Source organism: Mirounga leonina, unplaced genomic scaffold (genome assembly GCF_011800145.1).
Source record: "Mirounga leonina isolate KUSES-001 unplaced genomic scaffold, KU_Mleo_1.0 Mir_115, whole genome shotgun sequence".
Taxonomy (NCBI): domain Eukaryota; kingdom Metazoa; phylum Chordata; class Mammalia; order Carnivora; family Phocidae; genus Mirounga; species Mirounga leonina.
In genome coordinates, this window is record NW_023270268.1 from 11689888 (window position 1) to 11715010 (window position 25123).

At 43.7% G+C, this 25123-nt stretch overlaps 1 protein-coding gene across 1 annotated transcript in view; it reads left to right on the forward strand.

Annotated features, from left to right (window-relative positions):
• The window catches only part of OSBPL10 (oxysterol binding protein like 10), a 315494-nt gene that overhangs the window by 229060 nt on the left and 61311 nt on the right, over window positions 1-25123 (forward strand). The window contains exons 5-6 of the mRNA XM_034993257.1: window positions 6362-6572; window positions 18225-18379. Coding sequence (XP_034849148.1) covers window positions 6362-6572; window positions 18225-18379 — 366 coding nt within the window. The remainder of the gene's footprint in view (window positions 1-6361; window positions 6573-18224; window positions 18380-25123) is intronic.

Genomic DNA, 25123 nt, shown 5'->3' on the forward strand with positions numbered 1-25123 from the left:
CACCCCAGGGGCTCTGAAAGTAGGTCATTATTGAAACCACAGGCCATAAAAGTAGGCTAGGGGCCTGTGTGCTAAACGTAATAAATTCTGTAGCCTGCTAAGAAAAAAAATTCAAATCAGACCTAAAATCTCCAACTGTGATATAGCCAGAATGTCCAGGGTACAGTAGAAAATCCCATCATACCAAGAACCAGTAAAATCACAACTTGAAGGAGAAAAATAATTATCTGATGTCAAAACTGAGAGGTGTCAGATGTTAGTTTTATGGGAGCAACTGGTCACACTCCTCTGTGTACCTGTGGTCTGACTGCTTTCAAGCCCTAGTGACCGAGTTGAGTGGTCGCCATAGAGACCGAATGGCTCAAAACCCCTTAAATATTGATCGTCTGGCCTTTTACAGAAGTTTGCTGACCCCTGCAGTAAGACCATCAAAGACATAAAGGTCAATTTTTTGGAGATATTTTCTCCCCCCCCACCCCCTTTTCTTTGTTTCCTTTGGTTTATATTATAGAGCATTAGGTTCCTTATCTCGGTGTCTCCTTTCTCGTCCTGTGTTTTTAAACTTTCTTCTTTGTTTGTAACCTCATTGTGTGGCAAGCAGCCTCCCACCTTGGGAGATGGACCCCATTTCCTCCACTCATCTTTGTCCCTTATGGCCACTGTCCGCTCTCTTAACCCTACTGGGAGATGTAGATTTGGTGAGATCTGTCCACTAGGTGGGGCTTTTTCTCTCTGCTCACATAATAAGACTTGAGAGAGTTGGGGGAGTCCATAAGGTATTTAGGACTGTGTTTGGACATAGAGCGGTGTCCCAGGAGGGCCCAGAACCCTGCCCTAATAAGGGAGACTCTTGGTAGATTATCATTCCAGGTAGGTGCTGTGCCAAGAGGGAAGAAGAGACACAGCTCAGGGAGGACAGGTGGAAGGTTGGATGTCAGGTGGGAAAGTCAGCAAGGAGAAGAGATTGTTCAGGTATGAGGCGAAGGCTTCCTGTGCTCTAACGCTTGGGAATTTGGAGGAAGTCTTTGGAGGCTGGAATGCCAACTCTCCAGATATCAGTAGCACAGTCTGTTGATCAGGCAAAATGGCTTTATTACTTACCACTGGGGCCTTGTCCATGTCTCCGAGGGGGGAGAGCAAATTCCGAATTTGAGAATTTGAAGTTCGGTTTACAGTACAGGGCCTTGATTAGGGTTAGGTACAGATCAAGATCCAACAGTTCAGGATTGGTGTAAACAACTAGGCAAGGATTTTGAGGCAAGGCAATCAAAGGATTGTAGGGTACAAATTGTTGATGGTTTCCATTACAGAGTTGATGGATCTTTCAGGAAGTTGCTTTAAAGAGCTGTCATTTTGGGGGTGGCAGGCTCTTGGAATATTAAAGTAATGCTAATGAGGGCAGCGGAATAGTAAATCTGTGTTAAGGGAGGCAGTAAGAGGTGTGTGTGTGTGTGTGTGTGTGTGTGTATTGCTTCTAAAGATGCTTGAAGTACGGCTTTTAAGCTTAGCTGAGGACTTTGGCCAAGTGAAGTGCCTAAGTCAGCCAAGGACTGACCCCTGACCCAGAGGGGAGACTTAAAAGGAGCTTCTGGAAATGCTAAGCCAAGGCCACCTTGATGCTGGCTCACATTGTTCGGTCTGCTTGAAGCCTGACCGATTGAGCTACCGAAGGTTCCAGGAATCTGTGAGCCCAGGAGGCTCTGCCAACCAAGCAAGCTGCCCTGGTAACTTGAGGATAAGGAGTCCATGTCAGGAGGTGCCTGATGCTGATCCTTTGATTACTAGTGGATGAACTGGTATTCATTGCTATCTGGCCCGTGAGGGACTGGACCTTTCAGGCATCTCTCAAAATCTGCTCCGAGGTTTGCAGCTCTGAGAAGTCTGAAACAATCAGATGCAGGAAGCCCCCGGGCCCCTGCTTCCCCGTTCGGGTCTCTCCTTAGCCAGATCTGAGCTCGTTGAGCTGGATGACGTTAGGTTTTAGTCTCTTTATCATGGTTTCAGTTGTTGACCAAGAGAGAATTCATGAAAAATGTAAGCCAATGGGCATCTATTTGGGCAATGAGAATTGCAACTGTGGGAGACAGTTCAGGTAGAAACCTGATTCTTGTTCAGGGGAGTTATAAAGGCAGAGGAATAATGTGCTGTTCTCTTTCAGATCCTCTAAGCAAAACAGGGATTGAAGCTAGGTTAACTGGGATTGCTTGGGTTAGTATACAGATGAAGGGTTGAAACTTGTCAAATCCATTGGCTCCTTTCAAAGTGAAGAACACCAGTGATTCAGGTCTCATCATGAGGAGAGAATTAAGTCCAGGCTGAGGGCTTGCCACTGGCAAAAAGTTCATGGTTCCTAGGATGCACATAAATTCCTCCCCCGTGATGGCCTCCTGAGCCTATTTTAGAAGAGACTTTCTTCGCTAGCCTTGCTTACTCCTTTTTGAAATCTCCTTTTACACAGCTTTATTGAAATAAAGCAATAAAATGTGCTGCCACTGGTTTTATTAGCATTCACTCCTGTGATTTGATTTTGTAGTACATACACCATTCATTATTTGTACTATGAAAAATGGGCCGTAGGGTTTTTTTTTTCCCTCCCTGTGACATTTGCTTATCTGTGAAGTTCAACGTAACCTACATATGGTTGATTTTATAACCTCAGAGTTGACATTTTCAGGGGTGGATCTCTGAAATTTCATTTGGGGTCCCATTTTGTACCTGTGCTATAAGATGGTGATGCCCCTGATTCTGGAATGCCAGGAAGAAATGAAACGGGCATTTTGTTCCTAAAGACCACAAATGATGGATGTTGATGTGCTTCAGAAAAAAGTGTTAAAGGCTCAGATGTGAAACTTACATAATTAAAGTAAGTGGTTCAACTTTTTCAAAGGCTGGTAGCAGTAGGTGAGCCTACTCGTTGATGCTTGTGCTTTGCTCTTCTCTTGCTAAGCCCATAGGAACCTCAAAGGAGGGGCACCTACCTCGGTGGCTCGGTGGGTTAAGCATCCAACTCTTGATCTCAGCTCAGGTCTTGATCTCAGGGTCATGAGTTCAAGCCCCGCCTTGGGCTCCGTGTTGGGTTCCACACTGGGCATGGAGCCTACTTAAAAAAAGAAAGAAAGAAAGAAAGAACCTTGAAAGGTAGAGAGAATGCTTTAAGGATTTGCTGTTGGTATTGTTGCATACAGCTTTTCAGTGCCATATTCATCTTCTCACAGGTGCTCTTAATTAAAATTAGTTGCGGAAGAAGCTAAAACGTGTTATTCCGAAGTCTGATGAAGACTCCTCATCTGTGCCTCCCAGTCTTTTGGAGCAATAATAACTGTGACATACAGCTCCAAGGCTAGGAATCCTTCATCTCTTTGAGGGCTCCTTCAATTTCTTTTGGAGCTTGATGAAACTAATAGGAAGTGAAGATGACATCAGTTGTGTTATTAAAGGCAGTAGTTCGGTTTTGTATCACATGGAAAAGGGGGAGAAAATGAATCTTTAGGGCATGTCTACTGTGTGTCAAGCCCTGTGCTAGACTCAGTTTACCCAGAAAGACGTTGGAATCCATCAGGTTCCTGGTTATCGATAAAGCTAGCACAGAGTTACTTAATGGGGTGGTATTGGCATTTTGAGCAGTGGGGGACAAGTTTTAGGAGGACTGTGCCCTGGCCTGTGAGGCATTTAGCATGTCCCCCCCCCCCCCCCGCCACCACTCAGTGTCAAAGCATTGTAACTGTCAAATCGCCCCCACTGCCGGTTCAGGTGCTCCCCTACGCCCACCCCCAAGCAGGCCGTCCTGCCTCTGGCACTGGTGAGAGGCTCTCAATTAACGTTGAATACTTTTCAGAGAGCAGATATGTGGATTCCATTTCTGGGCATGCGTCTCTGTTGTAATGGAGTAGAAAATTCTGTAAGTCAATTCTGTGTTTTTATTACCTGAGATTTACGTAATATTTTATGCTTGTGAAATAACGAGTATTTATTCTATATTATATAATTGGAATACAGTTCTTTTTATTGATTAAAAACAAGTGTATCCCATATGGTTAACGGCTTGATTTTACTCACCTTTTCTCTTAAGCATTATGGTATCACCCATAATTCTCAAGAACAATGTATTACACCTTCATTATGTTTTCTTCTTCCCTTTCAACACCTCATGTTTCTAAGACAAGATTTTATGGCGGGAATTTACAGAAATGTTGACTATGACAAATAGCTCAAAACCCACTTCTCTCTGTCAGTTCTATATATAGAACTGTCAAAGAACACACAAACATTTTGTCTTGTGCAGAGTTAAATTTAACCAGTTGGCAGTTTCTTGGTAAACCTAAACTGGTAATAGAGGTATTATCCTTTACTAAATCTTCAGCCATATTATGCTAATCGAGTATAATGATTTCTGTAGACTTTGTGTCAAAAAATCAGTTCCTTTGCACCTCAGAGAAGAATGAGACTGGGGATTCATTTATTCATTCCACAGATATTTTTACTGTACTTGGGATATATCAGTGAACAGCACAGATAAGGATCCCTGCTTTCACACTAGCCCAAATGAACACAATAAGTAAATGACAAGTTAGGTTAGAAGGTGGTAAGTGCTATGCAGAAAAATTAGTAAGGAGGGTGGGGGGGGGGCGCCAAGGGTTGGGCTGGAGATACAGGTTTTTTGTTTTTTTTTTTTAAGGATTTATTTTTTTAAGTGATCTCTACACCTAAGGTGGGGCTCGAACTCACCACCCCGAGATCAAGAGTTGCACGCTCTACTGACAAAGCCAGCCAGCCGCCCCTGGAAATACAGTTTTAATTAATGTAGCTCAGGAAGCTTTGCTGAGAAGATGACTTTTAAGCAAAGACCTGAAGGCAGAAATGAATACTTATTGAGCCCCTGTTGTGCCCCCAGGTACTTTTTTAGGAGCCAGAAGAACCAGGTATAACCTTTATAATCTGCAAAAAATAATTTACATGGCCAAAGGATCAATGTGCACATTGAAGTGACATCTCTAAGCCATGTCGGTGCAATAGGCTTAACAGTGATTTTAAAAAATTCCTTTTTGAAGTAACAGCACCTATTTTGATAAGTAGGATTGCAATGGATGCGCTTTTTTTTTTTTTTTTAAAGCTGGTAACTACACAGAATGATAGAAAATAGCAGGTATCTGTTTTCAAAGAGAAATAGAAAAATAAGGCTGAGCATGGAATGAGTTTTGTGGCCCAAGTCCAGGGGTCCTTACGGAATTATTACTTCTTCCCACCTGGTGACATCGTGAGGATAACAAGGATCTTCTGGGGAAGACAGGGACAAAGTCATAGTTACGGCCTTAAATTAAGGATGGCTTTCATGTGGGCAGCTGAAAGAACAGTGGACCAGAGTCTAGAAACCAAGAGTTGGCTGCAGCCTCTGATGCTGAGCAGCGGGACCTCGGCGGGTTGCTTGGCCTCCTCCCCTTTCCCGGAATGACTGTTTGTTTGCTAGGCATGCACTTCATGTGCATGATCTTGTTTAGAAAGTTGTGGAACACGAGGGAGATCAAACTCACAAGCTAACCAGTCAAGTTCTTTTCTAGTTCTTGACTTCCTCTCTCCTTGATTTGTCAATTCCAAGATGTGAGTAGACTGTGGCTTATCTGCAGCTTATGGATTGAGTCCAGGACACAAAATATGGTTCTTTGGGGCCATCAGAGCTTCAACTGTGGCGCAGGGCTGGCTCTAGAGTTTCTGGGTTTTCTCTTCCTCCTGGCATCTTACATGGTGTTCAAGTCACAGCCGATTTAGCATTTTTAGGGTGGAATGGAATGGTTCATGGCTGGCTTCACTATGATCTCACTCATGCAAATGCCAGCCTGAGATTTCACTTCTGTTTCTTGAGCTTCAAAAAGACTGCCAAGGAGCTAGGCACTGGGGCTGGAGGAAACGCAGGGAATTAGCCTCGCTCTGAGGCCAAGCCACAGTTCGTCCACTGTCTCCGATAACCCTTCAGAGTGAAAGAACCTTAACAACGGTCCCAAAGACTTCTACCTTTAACATATATATATCATTGACTTGCCTTCAGAAGATCAGTAAAATGATACATGCAGATGGCCCTAATGGGCCCTTTTAACTCAGGGGCTTCTAAAATGCTCTTGTGATCAGAGCTGCACCTGTGCGCCTCTGGAGAGACTTACTTAGATGTCACCCAGGCCTGCACTGTCAAAGCGCTAACGTGTACCGAACACCCTCTGAGTGGACTCTCGCGCCACCTGTAGCCTGGGGGTAATGCTTCCTCTCCCCACTTTCCTCTCTTGTTGGGCCCCCCGGGTGTCAGAGCTGCTCTGCAGCCTACTGAATGGAGGACTGTCCTCTCTCACCCCCTTGCTGTCTTCCCATTTTGTAGATGATGAACCAGGTGGAAGGACAGCAGAAGAACCTCGTGCACGCCATCGAGTCTCTGCCGGGTTCTGGCCCCCTCACTGCCTTGGACCAGGATCTGCTCCTCCTGAAAGCTACCTCCGCTGCCACCCTCAGCTGCCTCGGGGAGTGCCTCCATTTGCTGCAGCAGAGTGTGCAGCAGGTGGGCCAGCCCGGCCACAAGCCGGGGGCCTCAGGTAAGACCGCCTGGCGGGTGGGTTTGCCCATGAGTATCTGGGGTGCGTGTCTGTGTGTCTGTGTGGATCTCCCCCGTGGCCTTCCTCCTTTAAATCCACTATATCCACCTTCCACCTGTCTCTCCATTTATTCCATCTGTTTCTCCATTTGTCCCTCCCTCCTTCTCTACCCAGTTTGGGATATCTTTTTCTTTGACTGATTAGAACTATAACATCCCGTGAAAGATTTAACTGATGTGTTTACATGAGTACTTTGGAACTCCTTTCAGGCTTGCTGGCATCTTGTTCTATATCTCATTCCACTTGTGACTTGGCACTCCGTGCTGTGTTTCTGAGATACATTGCCATGCCATCCATTTTTCTAACTGCGCCTTGATGTGCGTCCACCATGATGCGTCACCACACTGTGGTGAAGGATTCCCACATTGCTTCCCGTGCTTGGTCCTGCTCGCATGGCTCAGGGAGCATGCTCCTGCATGCCTCCTCCTGGACCTATGTGAGCCTTTCTCTTCAATACATGCCAGGAGTATTTCTAGCTCTTTATCAAGTAGCTAGAGATAATAATACACTCCCTGAAGATGCCTCAGTCCTTTTGGAGGAGGGCTTAATAAGCAGATTCAAAGATATTAGAGAAGATTAAATTCAGCGATGAAGGTGAACTTAGCTTGAGGTTGGCCATGTCGTATATAATTACAAAGGATTAGAATGAAGAGACCAACAGAAGCCTCCTTGAGCTTTGTTGCCGGGGTTCACTTATTGAGGAAACGAGACAACTTGGATGATGAAAGCAAAGCTAGCTTACGAGTGACGGTCTGTATTTCATGCTTTTCTCAAGTCCTCTTTGCCCTCTGTTGCACTGAGTTTAAGAGGAATGTTGGTTTTCCAGAGAAGTTTCTTTCTGTCCTACCCACTCTCATTTACTGAGCTCCGATCCTGCCAGAGTTTGGCCTTTGCTACACCTTTTCTGAAACCTTCACAGACTAGATGATATTATGCCCGTCATTCAGATGAGATGCTGAGGCTCATAGTGGGTAAATGACTTGCCCGAGGCCACCCAGCCAAGTAGCCGAGCTGAGGCCAGAGACGGGTGCTTCCTGGTGTGGCAGGCGCCTTCCTCTGCCTGGGGTTCCTTGTTAATCCAGAACAGACCACCAGTCGGCTCTGGGGACCCTTCACGGGGGCCAGTGACGCTGTCTTGCTCACATCACAACTCTCTCACTGGCAGGTATTTATTTTCTTTACTTTTCTCCTTATTTAAAGAATTTCAGACTTCCAGAAGAGTTACAAGAATACTATGAAAAATTCTCGTATCTCCATCTCCAAATTCCTCCAGTGGTAACATTTTATGGCATTTGCTTCATCATCTCCCTTTTCTCTCTCTCTCTGTCTCTCTAAGCATATTATAACTTTCTAACCACTTCAGAGTAAATTGCAGACATGCTGTATCTTAACTCTTATATGCTTCAGTATGTATTTCTTTAAAAAGAAAAAGGACACTATATATAATGTCCTTTATATAATGTCTCCTATATAATGACTGCCCAGTCGTCAAAATCAGTAAATGAACATGAGTACAATCCTATTCCCTAATCTGTAGACCTCACTAAATTTTGCCAATTACTCTCTTAATGTCCTTCATAACGAAAGAAAAAGGTTTTGGTGCAGGATCCAGCCTAGGGGATGTGTGCGTGTGTATTCAGGCACAAAGTGAAGGTGCCCAAACCTGCTTTTCTATCTTTCCTCTTCCTTCTCAGCTTGAAAAATGAAACTCTAATGTTGCAGCCCCCCATGGGACTCCTTGATATTTTCAGATCTGGACTGAGTCTCAATGACCCCGTTGGGGCTTGAGCACAGATTCTGAGTTACACTGGGGAGCTGTTCAAGGCGTCCGTGATCTCTCCCACGGAATATCGTAACTTCCAGCCTCTGCAACCTAATGGGTGCATTCAGGAATGTTTCACTGGTAACTATACACTTGAACCATTTTGTTATTCCTAAAATGACTCCCTTACATCTTTCTGCAGGGCTGGTTTCTAGCAGCTTTCTAATTTTTTCCCTGATTTTCATTGGGAAAAAAAATGGTGTTTTTAAGAGCTTGGAAGGACAAAGCTCAAGGTAGAATTTCAGATGTGATGGATGACAGGTTGAAATGAAAGTTATCTGGGAGGACCAAGCAATATCCCTGAAACTGTGTGTACAGCGTTACCTCCTGTATCTCCCCTGCCCCTTCCTACACCCCTGCCCCATTTGACTGTCTTTCCTCCCTTGCTTTTAGTCACTTTTGTTGTTGTTTTTATACTATATTTACTATATTCAAATTAAAAACCTATTCATCCAGTGACAGCAAACTTATGAATCACTATTGTTTGCCACTTCTTTGGTCATTTTTATTTTTCACGGAAGTATAGTTAACCTGTAATAAATTAGTTTCAGGGGTCCAACATAGTGATTCAGCAATTATATATATATTACGAAATGCTCACCACAGTAAGTGTATTAAAATATTATTTTTAAAAAAGATTTACTTATTTGAGAAAGAGCAACAGAGAGCACGAGCAGGAGAGGCAGAGGGAGAGAGAGAGAGAATCTCAAGCAGACTCTGTGCTGAGGGCTGAGCTCGATGCAGGGCTTGATCTCATAACCCTGAGATCATGACCTGAGCCAAAACCAAGAGTTGGAAGCTCAACTGACTGCCCCTAAGTGTATTATAATATTATTGACTGTATTCCCTGGGCTATACTTTTCATCCCTGTGACTTATTTATTTATTTATTTATTTATTTTTGTGACTTATTTATTTTATAACTGGAAGTTTGTACCTCTTCATTCCCTTCACCTACTTCACCCACTCCCCATCCCCTCCCCTCCTTTTAACCATTTTTATCAAGGAACTTGGCTGAAGGTTGGAGGATAGAAGGTGCTTGAAGTATCACAAAGGTTATTTTGTTTTCTTGTCTTCTTTTAACTTTTAACCCTCCTAAAAAATTTCATATAACAGCCCCTTAAGTTTTAACATTGTGCAGGTTCTTTTCAATCTCTGGCACACATTGGGGGAAGCAATTGAATTACTTCCTGCATCCAAAACATCATACTTGCCTGCAGTTAAAATGGAATTCCGGAATCTCAAGCTAATGGAAGAAGAAAATGTGGCAACCTGGGGAGTGTCAGCACAAAATGTCTTTGTTTGGAATCTCAGGGCTCTTGAACTTGACAATAGTTACAGCAGCCTGACTCCCACGGATAAAAGCATAATGCTTGTATCTAAGGAGTGCCATCCTGGTTTGATGGAAATCAAAATCTCATTACAGCGAAACTCCATCAGGGTTTCCTTTAAATGTTCAATGGGCAGGGAGGCACAGATTGCTTACAGCATACTAAATATCCACACGCATTGTTCTTGATCCTGGCTTCTTTGCTTTCTGACCCTCCCACTGTTGTATTTCTTCCTAAAGAAATTTTCTGAATCAGAAATTATTTTGTGGGCTTGTAGCATTTCATCTTCCATAGCATTTCATTGTATCTTCTGGGGAACCAGTTGGCTTTGGAGCCTTTGTCTGTAAATGTTGCTCCTTAACGCTCATTTCATCTCAAGCACACGAGCAACTGACCTGAAACCCAAAAATGCTTCAGTGTTCGTCTGCCCACCATTTACGCGTTTTGGGCTCCTAGACCTGTCTCTGATCTTATCTCTAAGATACAGTAGCCTGAAATGTTTCATTTAATTTCCATTTATGGAGAAGTTTGTAATTCATATTAATCAAGTAACTTGCCCTTTAGGCCACAGCTCCTGTAGTTCTGTTCCTGGGAACTACTAAATATACTTGAATAGCTTGATGGAGGCAAATGATAGATGGGGGCCGGTAGGCAGGCATCCGTTCTCCTCAGTCTAGATGCGTGCCTCTGTCTCTACTTGGAAAGGTGGGTAGGACTTCACTCACAGTTAGAAAAAGCTGAGAGCTACTTGAGGGTCTGGGCTTTGGGTGGGTTGCCAGTGTGGGAGAGAAACTAGACCTTTGGAGTGGTTTGGAGTGCAGGGTACTCTGTTGGCATTGCTTCTGGTTAAATCCTTGCTTGCAGGTCTTGATCTGGGGAGCATGGTTCAGGAGTCAGAGCAGACACCTGTAACCAGACAAATACATTCTAGTGCCAGGTAAGAGCTGGATGCTGACAGTGTGGTCGGTGCAAGGCATGTTGGGAAAAATGCTGAAGTCAGACCTGCCGGAGCAAGTGACAGCAGGGTGTTGGGGAATTGCAGCAGGTGACCCACGTGCCCTTGGACATAAATCAGGACAAGAGATCAAGAGATGTGTCATCGAAGAGGGGAGAACCAGAGCAGAGTTTAATGTGCTTTTCTTAACTTGTCCTTCCAATAACTTTTTTATTCTCTTATAAGGTTTGTGGGGCTTGTCAGTTAGAAGAAGCCAGTTGCGTTGGCCTTTCCGTTTGGGGGTTGGCAAAAAGGGTGAATAAGTGAGCCTCTCATAAGGCCTTTGTGGCCTCTCTGGCTGGGTGGCCTTCTTCCTTCTGCTGTGCTTCTCTTTTTTCCAGAGATGTCTTCAGACTGCCAGTGTTCCTCTCTTTCCACTTTGTTGTCTCTGTCTCTTACACCTTCTTTCTGGACACCTTCCGCTTCTGGTGAGGATGTGCCCCACACGAGTCACCTTCCCTCATTTTGTGGTTAAAAGCCGAGATGGAAACGTGATGATTCCTCCAGTAAATAGCATATTGGAGAAAAAAAAGAAAAACTAGCATTGTAGAATATTTCAGGTGGGTGGATTTTTTTGTTGTTGGAGCTATCCGAAGGGAGATTTTGAGTGGCACATTCTCCCTAAAGAAAGCAGTTAGATGCTAACATCATAGCTTTCCATTGTAAATGTGCCTTCTGTTGTCTTCAGGTTTGTAAATATCCATCTTTCTCTGTCTTGGAAGACTTAGGTTTACTGAGCATAGGACGCATGAAGTCACTGTGTTGCAGGACGAGGGTTGGGTGCTGTCAGAGGCCTCTGGGCAGAGGTCTCTTAGCCCCGGCATGGAGACTGCAGCCCTCAGCACTCCAAGCAAGGCTGAAGCTAAGGCCAAGGACAGATGAAAGCAGTTCCACAGTCCAGTCTTAATGCCCACAGTTAAATCTTCTGTCGCTTTCTTTCTGCTTCTAGTTGGTTCAGGGAACTAAACCATATACAGTTGCTTTCCTTCCTCCCGATGTTGTCCTATCGACTAGGGTGTGTCGTGTGAGGAGTTGCAGGTGTGTGTAAAAAGCCTCTTTTAAGGCCTGGATTTGCCATTCGGTGGACCACCCTCCGCCTTCCTGTTCTATCATCTTCCATGGTCTCCCCGCTCATGAGCGTCAGGGTGTTCCAGGAGGGAACGAAAGCCAGTGGATCTCCAGCTACTTGAGTTGACAGTTTGTCAGCAGCCACATGGTAATGTCTGTTCCTAGTTGTCCTTTCATTTGTACGTCTCAGTCTGTTTTTGACCTTCTTCCTACTTGAGACCTCCTTCCTACTGGAGAACCTACTTTTGACCATCTTCCTACTTGAGTCAATTTCTATAGGTGTGGCGTATTTTCTCAACTGTCAGTAGTGGTAAAACACACCATTGTCCTCAGTGCTCCTGAGAAGGAAAAAGCTGCAGATGAAATCTGACACAATACTGACTGTAGGCCAAACTTGTTCCGGAGCGTTTGGGAAATGGGTGTGTCTTAGAATTAAGGAAGTGTATGGTCTAGACTTGCGTTTGTTTTAGGACACAGTCTTGAGAGTCTGCCTTTCAATAGAGTAACGCAGTCCATTTATTTATTTAAACTGCTGTTTGTTTTCCTGGTAGGGTAATCCTTTATGCTTTTTGTTTTCCTGCTTCCCTGTGGCTTTTCTTGGTTTCTCTTTATTTTGCTACATAGGTTGTACTTCCTTGACTCATCATCTTTAGTGTTTCGGGAACAATATGTATATAAATTTTAGTAGCAGTTACTTTTTTTTTTTTAGTTTTTAATTTTTAGAATTTATTTATTTGAGAGAGAGAGATAGCGACAGAGATAGCGAGAGAGAGCACGAGCGGGGAGGAGAGGAAGAAGCAGGCTCCCCACGGAGCAGGAAGCCCAAGGTGGGGCTCAATCTCAGGACCCCGTGATTATGACCTGAACCAAAGGCAGATGCTTAACCTACTGAGCCACACAGGTGCCCGTTTTTTTTTTTTTTTTTTTTAAGATTTTACTTATTTATTTATTTTAGAGAGAATGCGCTTGTGAGCTGGGGAATTAGGAGAGGGAGAGGGACAAGTGGACTCCGTACTGAGCACAGAGCCCAACGTGGGGCTTGATCCCATGACCCTGAGATCATGACCCGAGACAAAACCAAGAGTCAGATGCTTAACTGACAGAGCCACCTGGGCGCCCCAACATTATGTTTTTCATAAGCATTCTTTAACCTATATTTTCTTTTTTTTTTCTTTGCTTGTTTGTTTTGTTTCTTAAATTACACATATGGGTGAAATCATACAGTACTTGTCTTTCTCTGACTGACTTATTTCACTTAGCATTATACTCTCTAGTTCCATCCATGTTGTTGCAAATGGTAAGATCTCATTCCTTTTTATGGCTAAGTAATATTCCAGTGTGTGTGTGTGTGTGTGTGTGGGTGGGTGTGTGTGTGTGTGTTGTCTTTCTCCATTCATCTATGGATGGGCACTTGGGCTGCTTCCATAATTTGGCTATTGTAAATAATGCTGTACTAAACATAAACTTAACCTGTATTTTTCTAATCATCAAAGTCAAGAATGACACTTCTTTTTGACTCTCTCCTTTAGTGATGAAAACTCAGCATACTTTAATTTCCTGTTTCTCTGATGTGCGTCCCTATTTTTGGTAATATAATATGGGGGCTATTGTTAATATCTTAATATTAATTTAATACTTAATGTGGTAATGATTAAATCTCTTTAAAATAATTTTGATTTAATACTCAGTCATGTAACCATGTTTAGAAAAATTATTTCAGTTCACTACCAGGCCTCGGACTGGGGTGAGGTGTATGAGGCACTCACCTTGAGCACAAATTTAAGGGGTGCCAAATAATTAAGATAATGATCCTTTAATGACATGTTTCTGAGCCAAAATTAATGCAGAAATAATCCAGGATGAACAAAATATCAAAATTTTAAGTTAAGACAGGATTCAATGCAGCGAGGCAAGGGAGACTGAGTCTTGCAAGACTTTTTCCATTAATTTTGGTTTTAAAAATATTGTGTGAAAATGTCATTTATCCTGATTACTGAGTGTCTTGTTGGTGCCACTTTAAAATTTACACCCGAGGGGAGTGTCCTTCTTACTTCCCCTGACACTGCAGCTCTGCTCTGCTCTGTGTTTAATGGGGTTCAGTCCTTTTAATACACAATTTTCCAGCCTTGAGTTCCTGATTCTGCTTCTTTTCTTCATGTGTTGGTACATGTCCTCAAGTAGTTTTTTCCCACAGAGGGTGGAAACTTAGTTCTGAGTCTCTGAGGTGCTCCGGGAAAGCATACAGTGTGTAAAGTTTAAGAGTCTGGGTGCTAGAACCAGGCTGCCTCAGTTTTAATCTTGATTCTACCACTTACCAGCTATTTGTGCCTCTATTTCTTTATCTGACAAATGGGCATAATAGTAAGACCTACCTCATGGGTCATTTTTAGGATTAGATGAGTTAACACATGTAAGTTGCATACAGTAGTCCTTGCTACCTCGAAAGAGCTTCTTAGCAGAGGAAAGATCATTTGGCTGCAGACAGCATTATCCCCTGGCCCCTCACCCCGCCCCCAAATCTGTAGACTTTTGTTTGCATTCCTCTCTTCACCTGTTCACCTTCTGACATCTAGTGTTGTAGCAAAATTCAAAACTAGTTTATTTTCCTTTAAGGCAAGTCTAACTTTTCTGCCTTAAATGATTGGGAAAATATTCTCTTGATTTTTATTATTCAAAAATATTGCCAAACTTCATGAGCTAGGCCATACATTGTAGTCTACTTTCATATGAGTTTGAAATTCCAGCAATGAAAAGCCAAAAAAAAAAAAAAAAAAAAGATTTCCAAGCTGTGTGTAGATGTGTCTTTTCCCCATTGTCTTTGCTGGAAAGTGGTAGACTTTACCAGCGCACCCAAGCTCTCTCTTCTGCTCAGTCTGTTTCTTCTGCCATTATTTGTTGTTTCTGTCCCATTGACCTGATCTCTGTCCATCAGGGTCTCTTGGATCTCTGTTGTGTATTCTGCTTAAGATGCTCTCTCCCTCTCTCTCTGCTGGGGAGGGAGAGAGCATCTTAAGCAGGCTCCACAGTGGCCGACAAGGGGCTCAACCTCACGGCCCTGAGACATGACCTGAGCCAAAGGCCTTACATGAGAAATTTCAGAGATGGATTCTTCCTCTAAGCTTTCTGAGGATTCCACTTCTTTTCCCAAGCTCTATATAATCTATCTCATTTACTCTGTTTTTTAATTTAATTTAATTTAATTTTCTTTATTTGAGAGAGAGCTAGCGGAGAGAGCACGAGTCGGGGGGGGGAGCGCAGGGGGAGGGAAAAGCAGGCTCCCCGCTGAGCCGGGAGCCAGACATGGGGCTTGATCCCAGGACCCTGGGATTATGACCTGAGCTGAAGGCAGACGCTTAACTGACTGAGCCACCCAGGCGCCCCTATCTCATTTACTCTGTTAGAATTTTCCTCCTACATCCTCCAATGAGGCAGGCCTAGCCAGACTTCCAAACTAAGTGATCTTTTTTTTTTTTTAGAAGATTTTATTTATTTATTTGAGACAGAGAGAATGAGAGAGAGAGAGTGAATGAGAGGGGGGAGGGTCAGAGGGAGAAGCAGACTCCCTGCTGAGCAGGGAGCCCGATGAGGGACTCGATCCAGGGAGTCCAGGATCATGACCTGAGCCGAAAGCAGTCGCTTAACCAACTGAGCCACCCAGGTGCCCTAAGTGATCATTTAATAGAGCACCTGGATTGGCCTAGGATGGGCTTCTCTCTGGTCCTCACTCACTGATTCTTTGATATGCTGAATCCATAGAGTATCCAGAAGACTACATTCCCCAGCATGCATTGCTACCTTCTCTCTTCCTGTCCTGGTTTGTGTCTATTCCTGAATGCAGTGTGTCACTGTCTGTGGGACTCTACTTCCTGCCCCATTGTCTCCTGGATTATCATCTCTGAATGATGGTGGTATGGAGGGGAGGGAGGGACAGAGTTGAGGTGTAGAAGTAATGAAGGGAATATTGTCCCAATCACCTAGGCAAGCAGATCTTATTTTTCCTTAGTGCTTCTTAAGTTTTCCTAATTACTCTAGAGGAAATTTACTACTTGCATAATTTTTTTTTTTTTTTTTAGAAAAAGTAGTACTCCTGTATTGATAAGACAGCTGCTCAGTACTTAAGATCTGAATCCAACTTGCAGTTGCTGATAAGGAGTTGGTCAGCAGGACAGGTGTAAGAAGTCTCTTCCTACCTTTCTCATGGCAGATTCTGGTGTCTTGAACCTTGGGTTGGTTTTCTTAGTCCAGCCCCATCCGCCTTATTATTTATGGGGATTCCTCCCAAGTCTGGTCTTAGCTCATCCTTCAGCCTTTGGTTTTTAGTATTGTGAGTTTTCACCTTTTTAAAAATGATATCAAGAACTGATAATATAGATGCTATTTTGCCATTAAAAAAGGTAAAACACCCATATTCAGAAATTTACCACCTTAACCATTTTTAAGTATATAGCTCAGTAGAGTGTTGAGTACATTCACATTGCTGTGTAACCAACCTCTAGAACTCTATCTTGTGAAACAAACTCCATACCCATTAAACACTAATTCCCCATTCCCCTACCCCCAGCCCCTAGCAACCACCATCCATTCTATTTTCTCTCTTTTTGCTGTTTCTTATTTCTTAACTTTTAGGAGGTTGTGAAATGCACATTCCTTTTGAAATTTACTGTCTGTGAAAATCTTAATAGTCATTCATTCATTTTGGCACATAGTTATTGAGTGCATACTCTTTGCCTGACCATATTCTAGGTTCTGGAGACCCAGCCCTGAGCAAGGGCAGTATTGTCTCTGCTTTCAGGAGCTGACATTCTAGGGAGGAGAGAAACACAGTAGACCAACAAATGAGCAGGGTGAGTTCAGATAGTGCTAAGTGCTGTGAAGACAGTAAACTGACTGATGGGGCTGGGGGTGCCTTTGGGGCGATGCTTTGGCTGGGGAGGTCCCAGGGGGCTTCCCTGTGCAAGTGATATTTGAGTCAACCCCTGGATTTATGAAGGAGACCTCTCCCCCATGTAGAAGAACTGGAGGGGTGGCGTTTGGAGCAGATGGAAGGGTGTGCGCAAAGGCTCTTGACCTGAATGAACTTGGCTCACTTGAGGAATGGAAAGAATACCAGCATGACTTGAGCACAGTGAGCACTGGGGAGAAAGTGAAATGAGACCGGGCAGTCTTGCAAGCCAGGCAGCTAGATTACGTTCCAGTTGCCATGAGAAGCCACTTGAGGTTTTTAAGCCACAGCTATGTGATCTAACACTTGACATTAAAAAAAAAAAAATTCTGCATAAAAATATGCTTGTGTTGGATAGTAGCATACACACTCAGCATGCATACAGCCATCTCAACTGGCTCTGTTATTTTGTTTCTATCAACCAGAGTCTCCCAAGGTGTTGAGAGTCTGGGATACTTGTCGATTTTTCTTTGAGTAACTCTAACGAAAAGGCTAATTAACGGATAGGATTACTGATGGAACTTCAGAGACCCTGCGTGGTCAAGTTCTAGTTCATGTAAGGCAGTATCCACTTCAGCCTACCTTTTCTTCATCCCTTATCCTTGCTCTTAGATGGAGAACACAGTCTCCAGGGGGAGGGTCAGCTGAGTTTGAGACCTATTCTTATTCCAGTGGTAGAATTGATAAAGGAATCCCCTGTGTTTACTCCTGTCCCCACTAATAAGCATACCTAGAGAGTCTATAATAACACTTGACTCCTAAATAAACAGTATTAGAATTAAAGAAGTCTTTTTTTGGTTCCCCCCAGGGTTGAGGGAGGATTAGTAAAATGCCTTTGGTTTATCAGACTGGTGTTTATAAACGTGTTTCTTGCTAGAATGGAATGAACAAGAATCCTTCGTGTTGGGGCTTCCGGACTTCTGCCCTAGCAGCCACATCTACCCGGGGTGGGGGGTTGGGGGGGGCTGGCGAGGCACATGATGCCGGCAACTTTGCAGGTCATTATGCCGATTGGCAATTAAACCACAATTTGAGCAGCTCCTTTCTGATAAAATTTGCCTTGTTGTTTATTCTAATGTTTTAATGATAAATATCTTTATATAAATATTTTTTCTTAAAAAATTAAGAAAAACACTTTTAAGAAAATCTGGCTTTGGTGAATGCGATTTTTTTTTTTTTTTTTTGCCCAAGGATGGGGAAAGAAACAGCCTATGGTAATAATTCTGGTACTGCCATCATACAGAAACTAGTTTATAAATAGATCCAAATCCACACTTGGTACCTCGTTCAGAACAAGCCTGCTTAAATTTACCATAGTCCGCTTCAAATTGGGCCCATTTCAAGTCCGTCTCCTTATACAGTGGGGTACACATATTCTTGAGCTGTAAATGTTTAAGTTGGAACATACTTGGCATCATTCTCGGTCTTTATTGCAGAGAACATCCTGGGATGGCACGGGCCCAAGTCACATTCCACAGAGCAGCTGAAAAATGGGACCCTTGGCTCTTTGCCATCAACCAGTGCCAACATAACCTGGGCGATTTTACCAGACTCCGCTGCAGAAGAGCAAAGCTTGCCGCCAGAGCCCGAGGTAAGCGAGCCGTTAGTTCTCTCTCTGCACCCGTGTGGCTTGTGTTCTCGCTTGTTCAGAAATGTAGTAATTATATTTGTAACTTGCTCATCTCTTTGTTTGAAGAGGAGACAAATTATAAAATGGACACATTGCCTGGAGAGACAAAATCGGCTCTGGGCACGCCTGGCACTTCTGTTCTTGTGTCTGGCAGCTGCCGTGGCTGAAATGTGATCCTACCAATGAGGAATCTCTTATTTTCATTGAAATGGGAGTCATTTTAACTTCAAGTGGGAGAAATTCAAACGCACCCATTAAAATGATGCCTGTTGACATGCTGGGAGCAGTTACAATATATTATGTCGCTCCCCTGAATAATGGCTTCTTCATGTGGTTCGTGCTAACATCAGCGCCTGCCTCACACGCTCGACCCCTGCATGCGTCCCCGGGGCCATGGTTGAGACTCCTGGGCCTCCCCTCCAGCTGCGGGGACTCCTGCCCTGCCGGGTCAGGGTCAGGGGCGGGTGGGGGGGCGGTGGCCCCTGCAGAGCCTCCCGATGAGCCAGGCCTCGGCAGGCTCCGTGGACTGCCCCCTGCCCACAAGCTTCTCCCGACTAACCGTGCCTCCCAGTGACCACTGGAAGGGAGCCACACACAGCGCGTCCTCCTGTCGATTTCACTTTGTGTCGCAAGGGAACTTCTATATTTTCTTTTCTGTTTGATGCACGCATTCTCTCTGCGGGACCTTGTGAACTGGGCTGAGCCATACCTGACTCACGCGTTAGAGGTTGTTCTTAATTCTTTTTTTTTTTTTTTTAAAGATTTATTTATTTATTTGAGAGACCGAGAAAGTACATGAGAGGGGGGAGGGTTAGAGGGAGAAGCAGGCTCCTCGCTGAGCAGGGAGCCCGATGCAGGACTCGATCCAGGGACTCCAGGATCATGACCTGAGCTGAAGGCAGTCGCTCAACCAACTGAGCCACCCAGGCGCCCAGAGGTTGTTCTTAATTCTAACTGAAATCCCCTTAGCCTGAAAAATGTAGGGTGCTCATAAAATCTGTTGGGGAAGGTCGAGAGCCCCAAGGCAGCTGCTTGGGTCCAGTGGTCTTGGTTATCAATTGAAAGTTTTTTCCAAGCTTCACATTATCATATTCTGGGACAGGGACTTTGGTAGCTTGGCTCTTACAGAGGTAGGGTCATCCTGCCTACAAGTGTTCCATTAGCATCTATAAGGTGCCTTCGCAGGGTATGAAACGAATAGGGGATGTGAGATTCTCAAAGGCACTTGCCTCTGCCTGTACCAGGAGTTTCAGTTTGAAACACTCGCAGCTGATGTGTAGGTGAACTGGCAGGTAAGTTGGTGACAGAATAAATGGTGGGAGCCCCACCGTCCTATTGCTCTTTTGAGAGCCTTGGCAGCTGGCGGGGGGCGGGGGGAGTTGGCATTTGAGGGTGAGGTGCTTAGCCGCTCAAGAGTTGAAAACTACGATAATATCCTTCATTCCCTTGGCAGAGAACCTTTGGGGTTCATGTCATAATAAATACATTTAAAATCTTGCTCTAGGGAAGAATTAAGAGTAGGGAATTAAGTTATTAGATCTTCAGTAACAATTTTATAGGATCTCATTCCCAGCAGCCTTCTTGGGCAAAACCCAACAGAAGCCATAACCTAAGAAGCTTACTTATTAGGACTGGTGTCCACCCCCATTCTGGGAATCCTTCTGCGTGTTTTTTCTGCTTTTCCTCTAATGCTGAAGCTCGAGAGGCCAGGCCTGTCCTTTTTACTTAAAATTGTTGCTCTCTTTGCCTTTCCAGTCACTGGCATTGACAGAAGAGTATATAATTGTCCACAAGAAAGGACTAGCTTCCAGGTTCAACTTTTTAAAAATACTTTGAAAGAGAAGAACTAGGGAGAACTTTTTTTACCCTTACGTTATAAACAGCATCAATTTCTGGTTGTCGTATTACCTTTACTCCAGTCAGAGCAGTGTAAGGTATTGGTAGGTAAGTCCTCATAGCAGGGAGGACTTATGGGGACATGATGGTATTTTGATGGTTTTCGGAGAAGGGAGAGTTTGAGACTCCTTCCATTTTTTCCAATGACTGCTGTGGTAGATGCTTCTCACAACCCCAACAGCTAGTGTTGGTTGGATACTATTTTTACTTTAGGCCATTGTGCTTTGTCACTTTTTTTTTTTGTTTTTCTTTTGAGAACTGAGGAAGCTAGCAATATTGACCCAATCATTTTCCTGTCAGAAAAAGGAAAATGTTTCCATTGCCTCCTTTTTGCACAATTTGGAGAGATAACCCAAGAAGGAGTGAAGTGAAATTCCTAGAGGCTAAACATTCCTTGTGAATATGTTCCTTAACCCTTCAGTATAGAGAATGAGTTACTATGTGAGTGATCACCAGTGAAACTCAGGATTGTAGTTATTGTGGCACTTTAACTGAGTAAACTATTTTCTTCTGGTTTGCTGCTTGTTTTAAATCTTTAGAAGCAATAATTAGGGTATACAAGGTGTACCTCCCTCTGATGGGTGTGTGCTTTTTTAATACCAGCAAGCAATTAATTCAATCCAGTTCTCACTGGACACAGACTTGGCATCATACAGTTCAGTTCAACTCTGACATGGTCTCCCTGGGGAGAGCTTCGCATCCCACAGGTGAAGGGCTCAGCCCCACAAGACTGTCCTGCCCCTCGACCCCCCCACACACACCTTCAGCCAATCACAAGTTCAGGTCACCTGTGCTTCTGCCAATGGGCTATAGATCAGAGGTTCTCATGACCCCCTCCTTGGGTTTTCATAATTTGCTTGAGTGGCTCACAGAACTCAGCGAAACACTTCCCAGTTTATTATAAAAGATTAGAATTCAGGAACAGATGGAAGAGATGCTTGGGGAAGGCACGTGAGCTGCCATGACCTCCCCAGCAACCCCCCCAGCACCTCCCCAAGTACACCAACCCGGAAGCTCTCTGAACCTTGTTGTTTTGGGGTTTTATGGAAGCTTCATTCCAGAGGCAAGATTGATTAAATTGTTGGTGACAAAACTCCACCTCCCCCAGCCCCTCCCCAGAAGTCAGGGGGTGGGACTGGAAGTTGCACCCCTCTAATCATCATGTTAGTTCCACTGGAGACAGTCACCATCCTTAGGTTCCCAAGGGGCTTCTAAAGGTCACTCATTAATGTAACAAAAGACACCTTCATCTCTCTCATCCCTTCAGGAATTCCAAGAGTTTTAGGAACACTATGCCAGGAATGGGGACAAAACCAAATATATATATTTCTTGTTATAAATCACAGTGTCAAACTCCCTACCCTAGTGCTGGCTTTACTGTAAAACAGCTTACAGATACCGGGAAAATTAATGCATTTTCAAGCTTCATCTGTTTAATTCCCAGCAGAATAAAACTCAAAGACCAATGTGTATTTAATACATGAGTTAGAGCAGAACTGTAGTTGGCTCTATTATCAAGTGCAGTGATCTTAAAATTCTATTCTGCTGGGGCTAGAACTAACTATATGTGAAAATGAAATATTCTTCCATAATGAAATGAGTTAGGATCTTGGTTTTACCCATTAGCAGAACAATTTTTCAAGTCTCTTAGCACCATTTGAAATTTAAATTTAGACAGAAAAAGGTTTTTGTTGTGCTATCTTTGGGGAAGAATGCCTTGTACCAGGACAGGGAGCACTGTGATGGGGAGATACTGGGATTGGCTCTCTTGACCTTCATTTCCACCCTCCTGATGGGAAACCTAACAACTGCATGTCCAAGAATTTCTTACAGTTAGGTTTCTGAATGCATGACAGGTCCCATAAATGCATTTGTGTGAGATTTGGAAGGCTGAGATGGAGACCAAGTTTCCTCTGCTGGTGCTGCTGGTGCTGCTGGTGGGCAAGGTCATGGGGATGTGGGTGTTCCGAGGCACTCGCAGGGACCAGATGCCTTAGGCCCACCTATGCGGACGTGACAAGCTGTTGGGTTGGCAGCAGCGGCCACTTCCCAACACTGGGATCATGACTACCTACCGGGGTGTGTCCTTGAAATAAAGAGTTGAAAGGGGACGTTGCTCCTCCATACCTTTCAGAGATTCTGTAAGCACCTAATTCCCATACCCAGTCCCTTTCTGATTGAAATACCTGGTGTGGTTTCTGTTTCCTGCTGTGGATCAAGACTGGGTGAGCCATTGGAATAGGAAAGCCGAGGGTGACATGGAGACAATCACAAATGTGACTGTGTATACCTACCTTTCTGAAGGGACAGAACCTTAAGATTTCTAAAAGTCAGTTTTATTGAGGCATAACTCAGGAATAATAAAAGTCACCCTTTTAAAATGCAGTTTTATCACTTTTAAGCCCATTAAAATATGGAATAATTCTATCACTTTCCAAAATTCCCTAGTGTTCCTTTATACTTAAGCCCTTGGCAGTCCTCTTTTGTTTTCTGTCCATATAGCTTTGCCTTTTCTGAAATGGCATTTAAATGAAATCATATAGTATGTAGCCTTTTTAGTAGGGTTTCTTTTGTTTAGTAGAATGCATTTGTGATTCATCCATGTTGTTATATTAGTCAGTGGTTCATGCCTTCTTATTGCTGAATAGTATCCATTGAATTCAGAGTTTGTTTATCCTTTCACCAGATGAAGAACATTTGGTAAACTTAACTTACTTGAATCCCCCATGGATAAAATAGAAAAAGGGAAACGTTTAATATAGTGTTGTATTAATCATATAAGACAGATATTTGGTGCCCATATACCTACCCCCTGGTCTGGAGGGAGAAGATGGAGGGTCAGTTCTATTTATCTCTCTATTGGAGACCCTGCACAGAGGGTTTTATTTATTTATTTATTTTTAAAAGATTTTATTTATTTATTTATTTGAGAAAGTGAGAATAAGAGAGAGAGAGAAAGAGAGCACATGAGGGGGGGAGGGTCAGAGGGAGAAGCAGACTCCCTGCTGAGCAGGGAGCCCGATGCGGGACTCGGTCCCAGGACTCCAGGATCATGACCTGAGCCGAAGGCAGTTGCTTAACCAACTGAGGCACCCAGGCGCCCCTGAACAGAGGGGTTTTAAAGCTTGTGCCTCAAGAGCATGCTGTCAGTGGGGCATCCGGGTGGCTCAGTCAGTTAAACATCTGACTCTTGGTTTCAGCTCAGGTCATGATCTCATGGGTCATGAGATAAGAGCCCTGTGTCTGGCTCCACGCTCAGCTGGGAGTCTGCTTGAAGATTTTCTCCCTCTGCCCCTCCCCGCCAACAACAACAACAGCAGCAACAACAACAACAACAACACACTGTCAGTTCCTGGTGACCCTTGGGTTGATTGTTCTTTATAAACATTGCCTAGTTAATTGTCTGAACTACAGTGGCAACAAAGCTATTAAGAGACCACACACCCTACTCTCCCCCAAATCTAGCAGATTCAGAAAGACTTCTCATAATGCCCCCAAGTACTGACCACTAGCATTTAGGCAAATGAGCTTCAGTTAGAAAATTGCAAAATTGAATTTTTAAGTAAGCATGTCATCATCTCTCCCACTCTTCCTCAAGGGAGGAGATGGTTTTACAAATAAAGGAGGGAGACACATACAAAAGATTCAGCTGAATTTTCCTCAAGAAGAATTTCCATGCCCTTGGTGGATTTATCATTTTAACAATGAACTTTTGAACCACTTAACGACATAGGATGCTGGCAGTTCGAAATCCTCTGACATTCAAGTTGAAGCCTGGCCCTTATAATCCCCTCAACCCATTTTTATCATCTCTTCTTCATCTCCATGATATATAAATGTGTAAATAGATGTGACTGAGGGTGTTTATCAGGCATGGGATGGTGATAGATTTTGGAAGATAAGCTAATAGGTTGTTTTGCTCCTTTGGATAATTAACACAAATGTTGAGTCTTATGTGTTTGTTCAAAATATGTGACCCATATTTATTTGATTCCAACCGTTTACTGAAGGAGTGAGACAGCTGTCACTGACTTATAGCAATTGAAAATCACTTTATGGAATTCTGTGATAAGCCCACAAAATTGAATTTCAAATGGTTGCTACACAGGAAATGTTGTTGATCACGTTTGTTAGAATTTGTTCCAAGGAAGTTTGTGGGTGATACGATTTCCCCTCCCTCCCCCACGCCCCACGGGAGTTTGATTGTATCTCCTTCCCAGTTTCTGTAGAACAGACTTTTTTCCTCTTTGAATCATGGCCTTTGAATCACTAAATCTTAGAAGCATTGTTAGGGGTCCAGTGACTACTCTCCAAACTGGAGTGGCTGACTAATTTGCCAGGAGTCCACACAGCTGGCCTGTGGGAGACAAGATGGATATCTGGACTTCCTGCCTCCCAAGCCAGTGCCTTTCCCGTACACCAGACCATCTCCTGTATCTAGTAGATACAGTAACTGAGAATCCAACAATTAGTGGCTCAAGCAATAAATGAAGTCTTCTCACACAAGAATTCTGCCAATAAGTACTTCCACGTTTGGTATAGCAACTCATGAGGGCCTCAAAGATATAAGCTTCTGGAAACCGTATGGAGGTTCCTCAAAAAATTAAAAATAGGATTACCGTATGATCCGGCAATCTCACCTTTGTGTATTTAGCCAAAACAGTATCAGGGAGGTGGTGTCTTTAGGACGCAGCTAAGGTTAAGCGAGGTCATAGGTGGGGCCCTCATCCAGGACCCTAATCCAGTAGGACTGTAGTCTTGTAAGAGGACAGAGGACACAGGAGAGGAGGGCCTTCAGCAAGCCAGGAA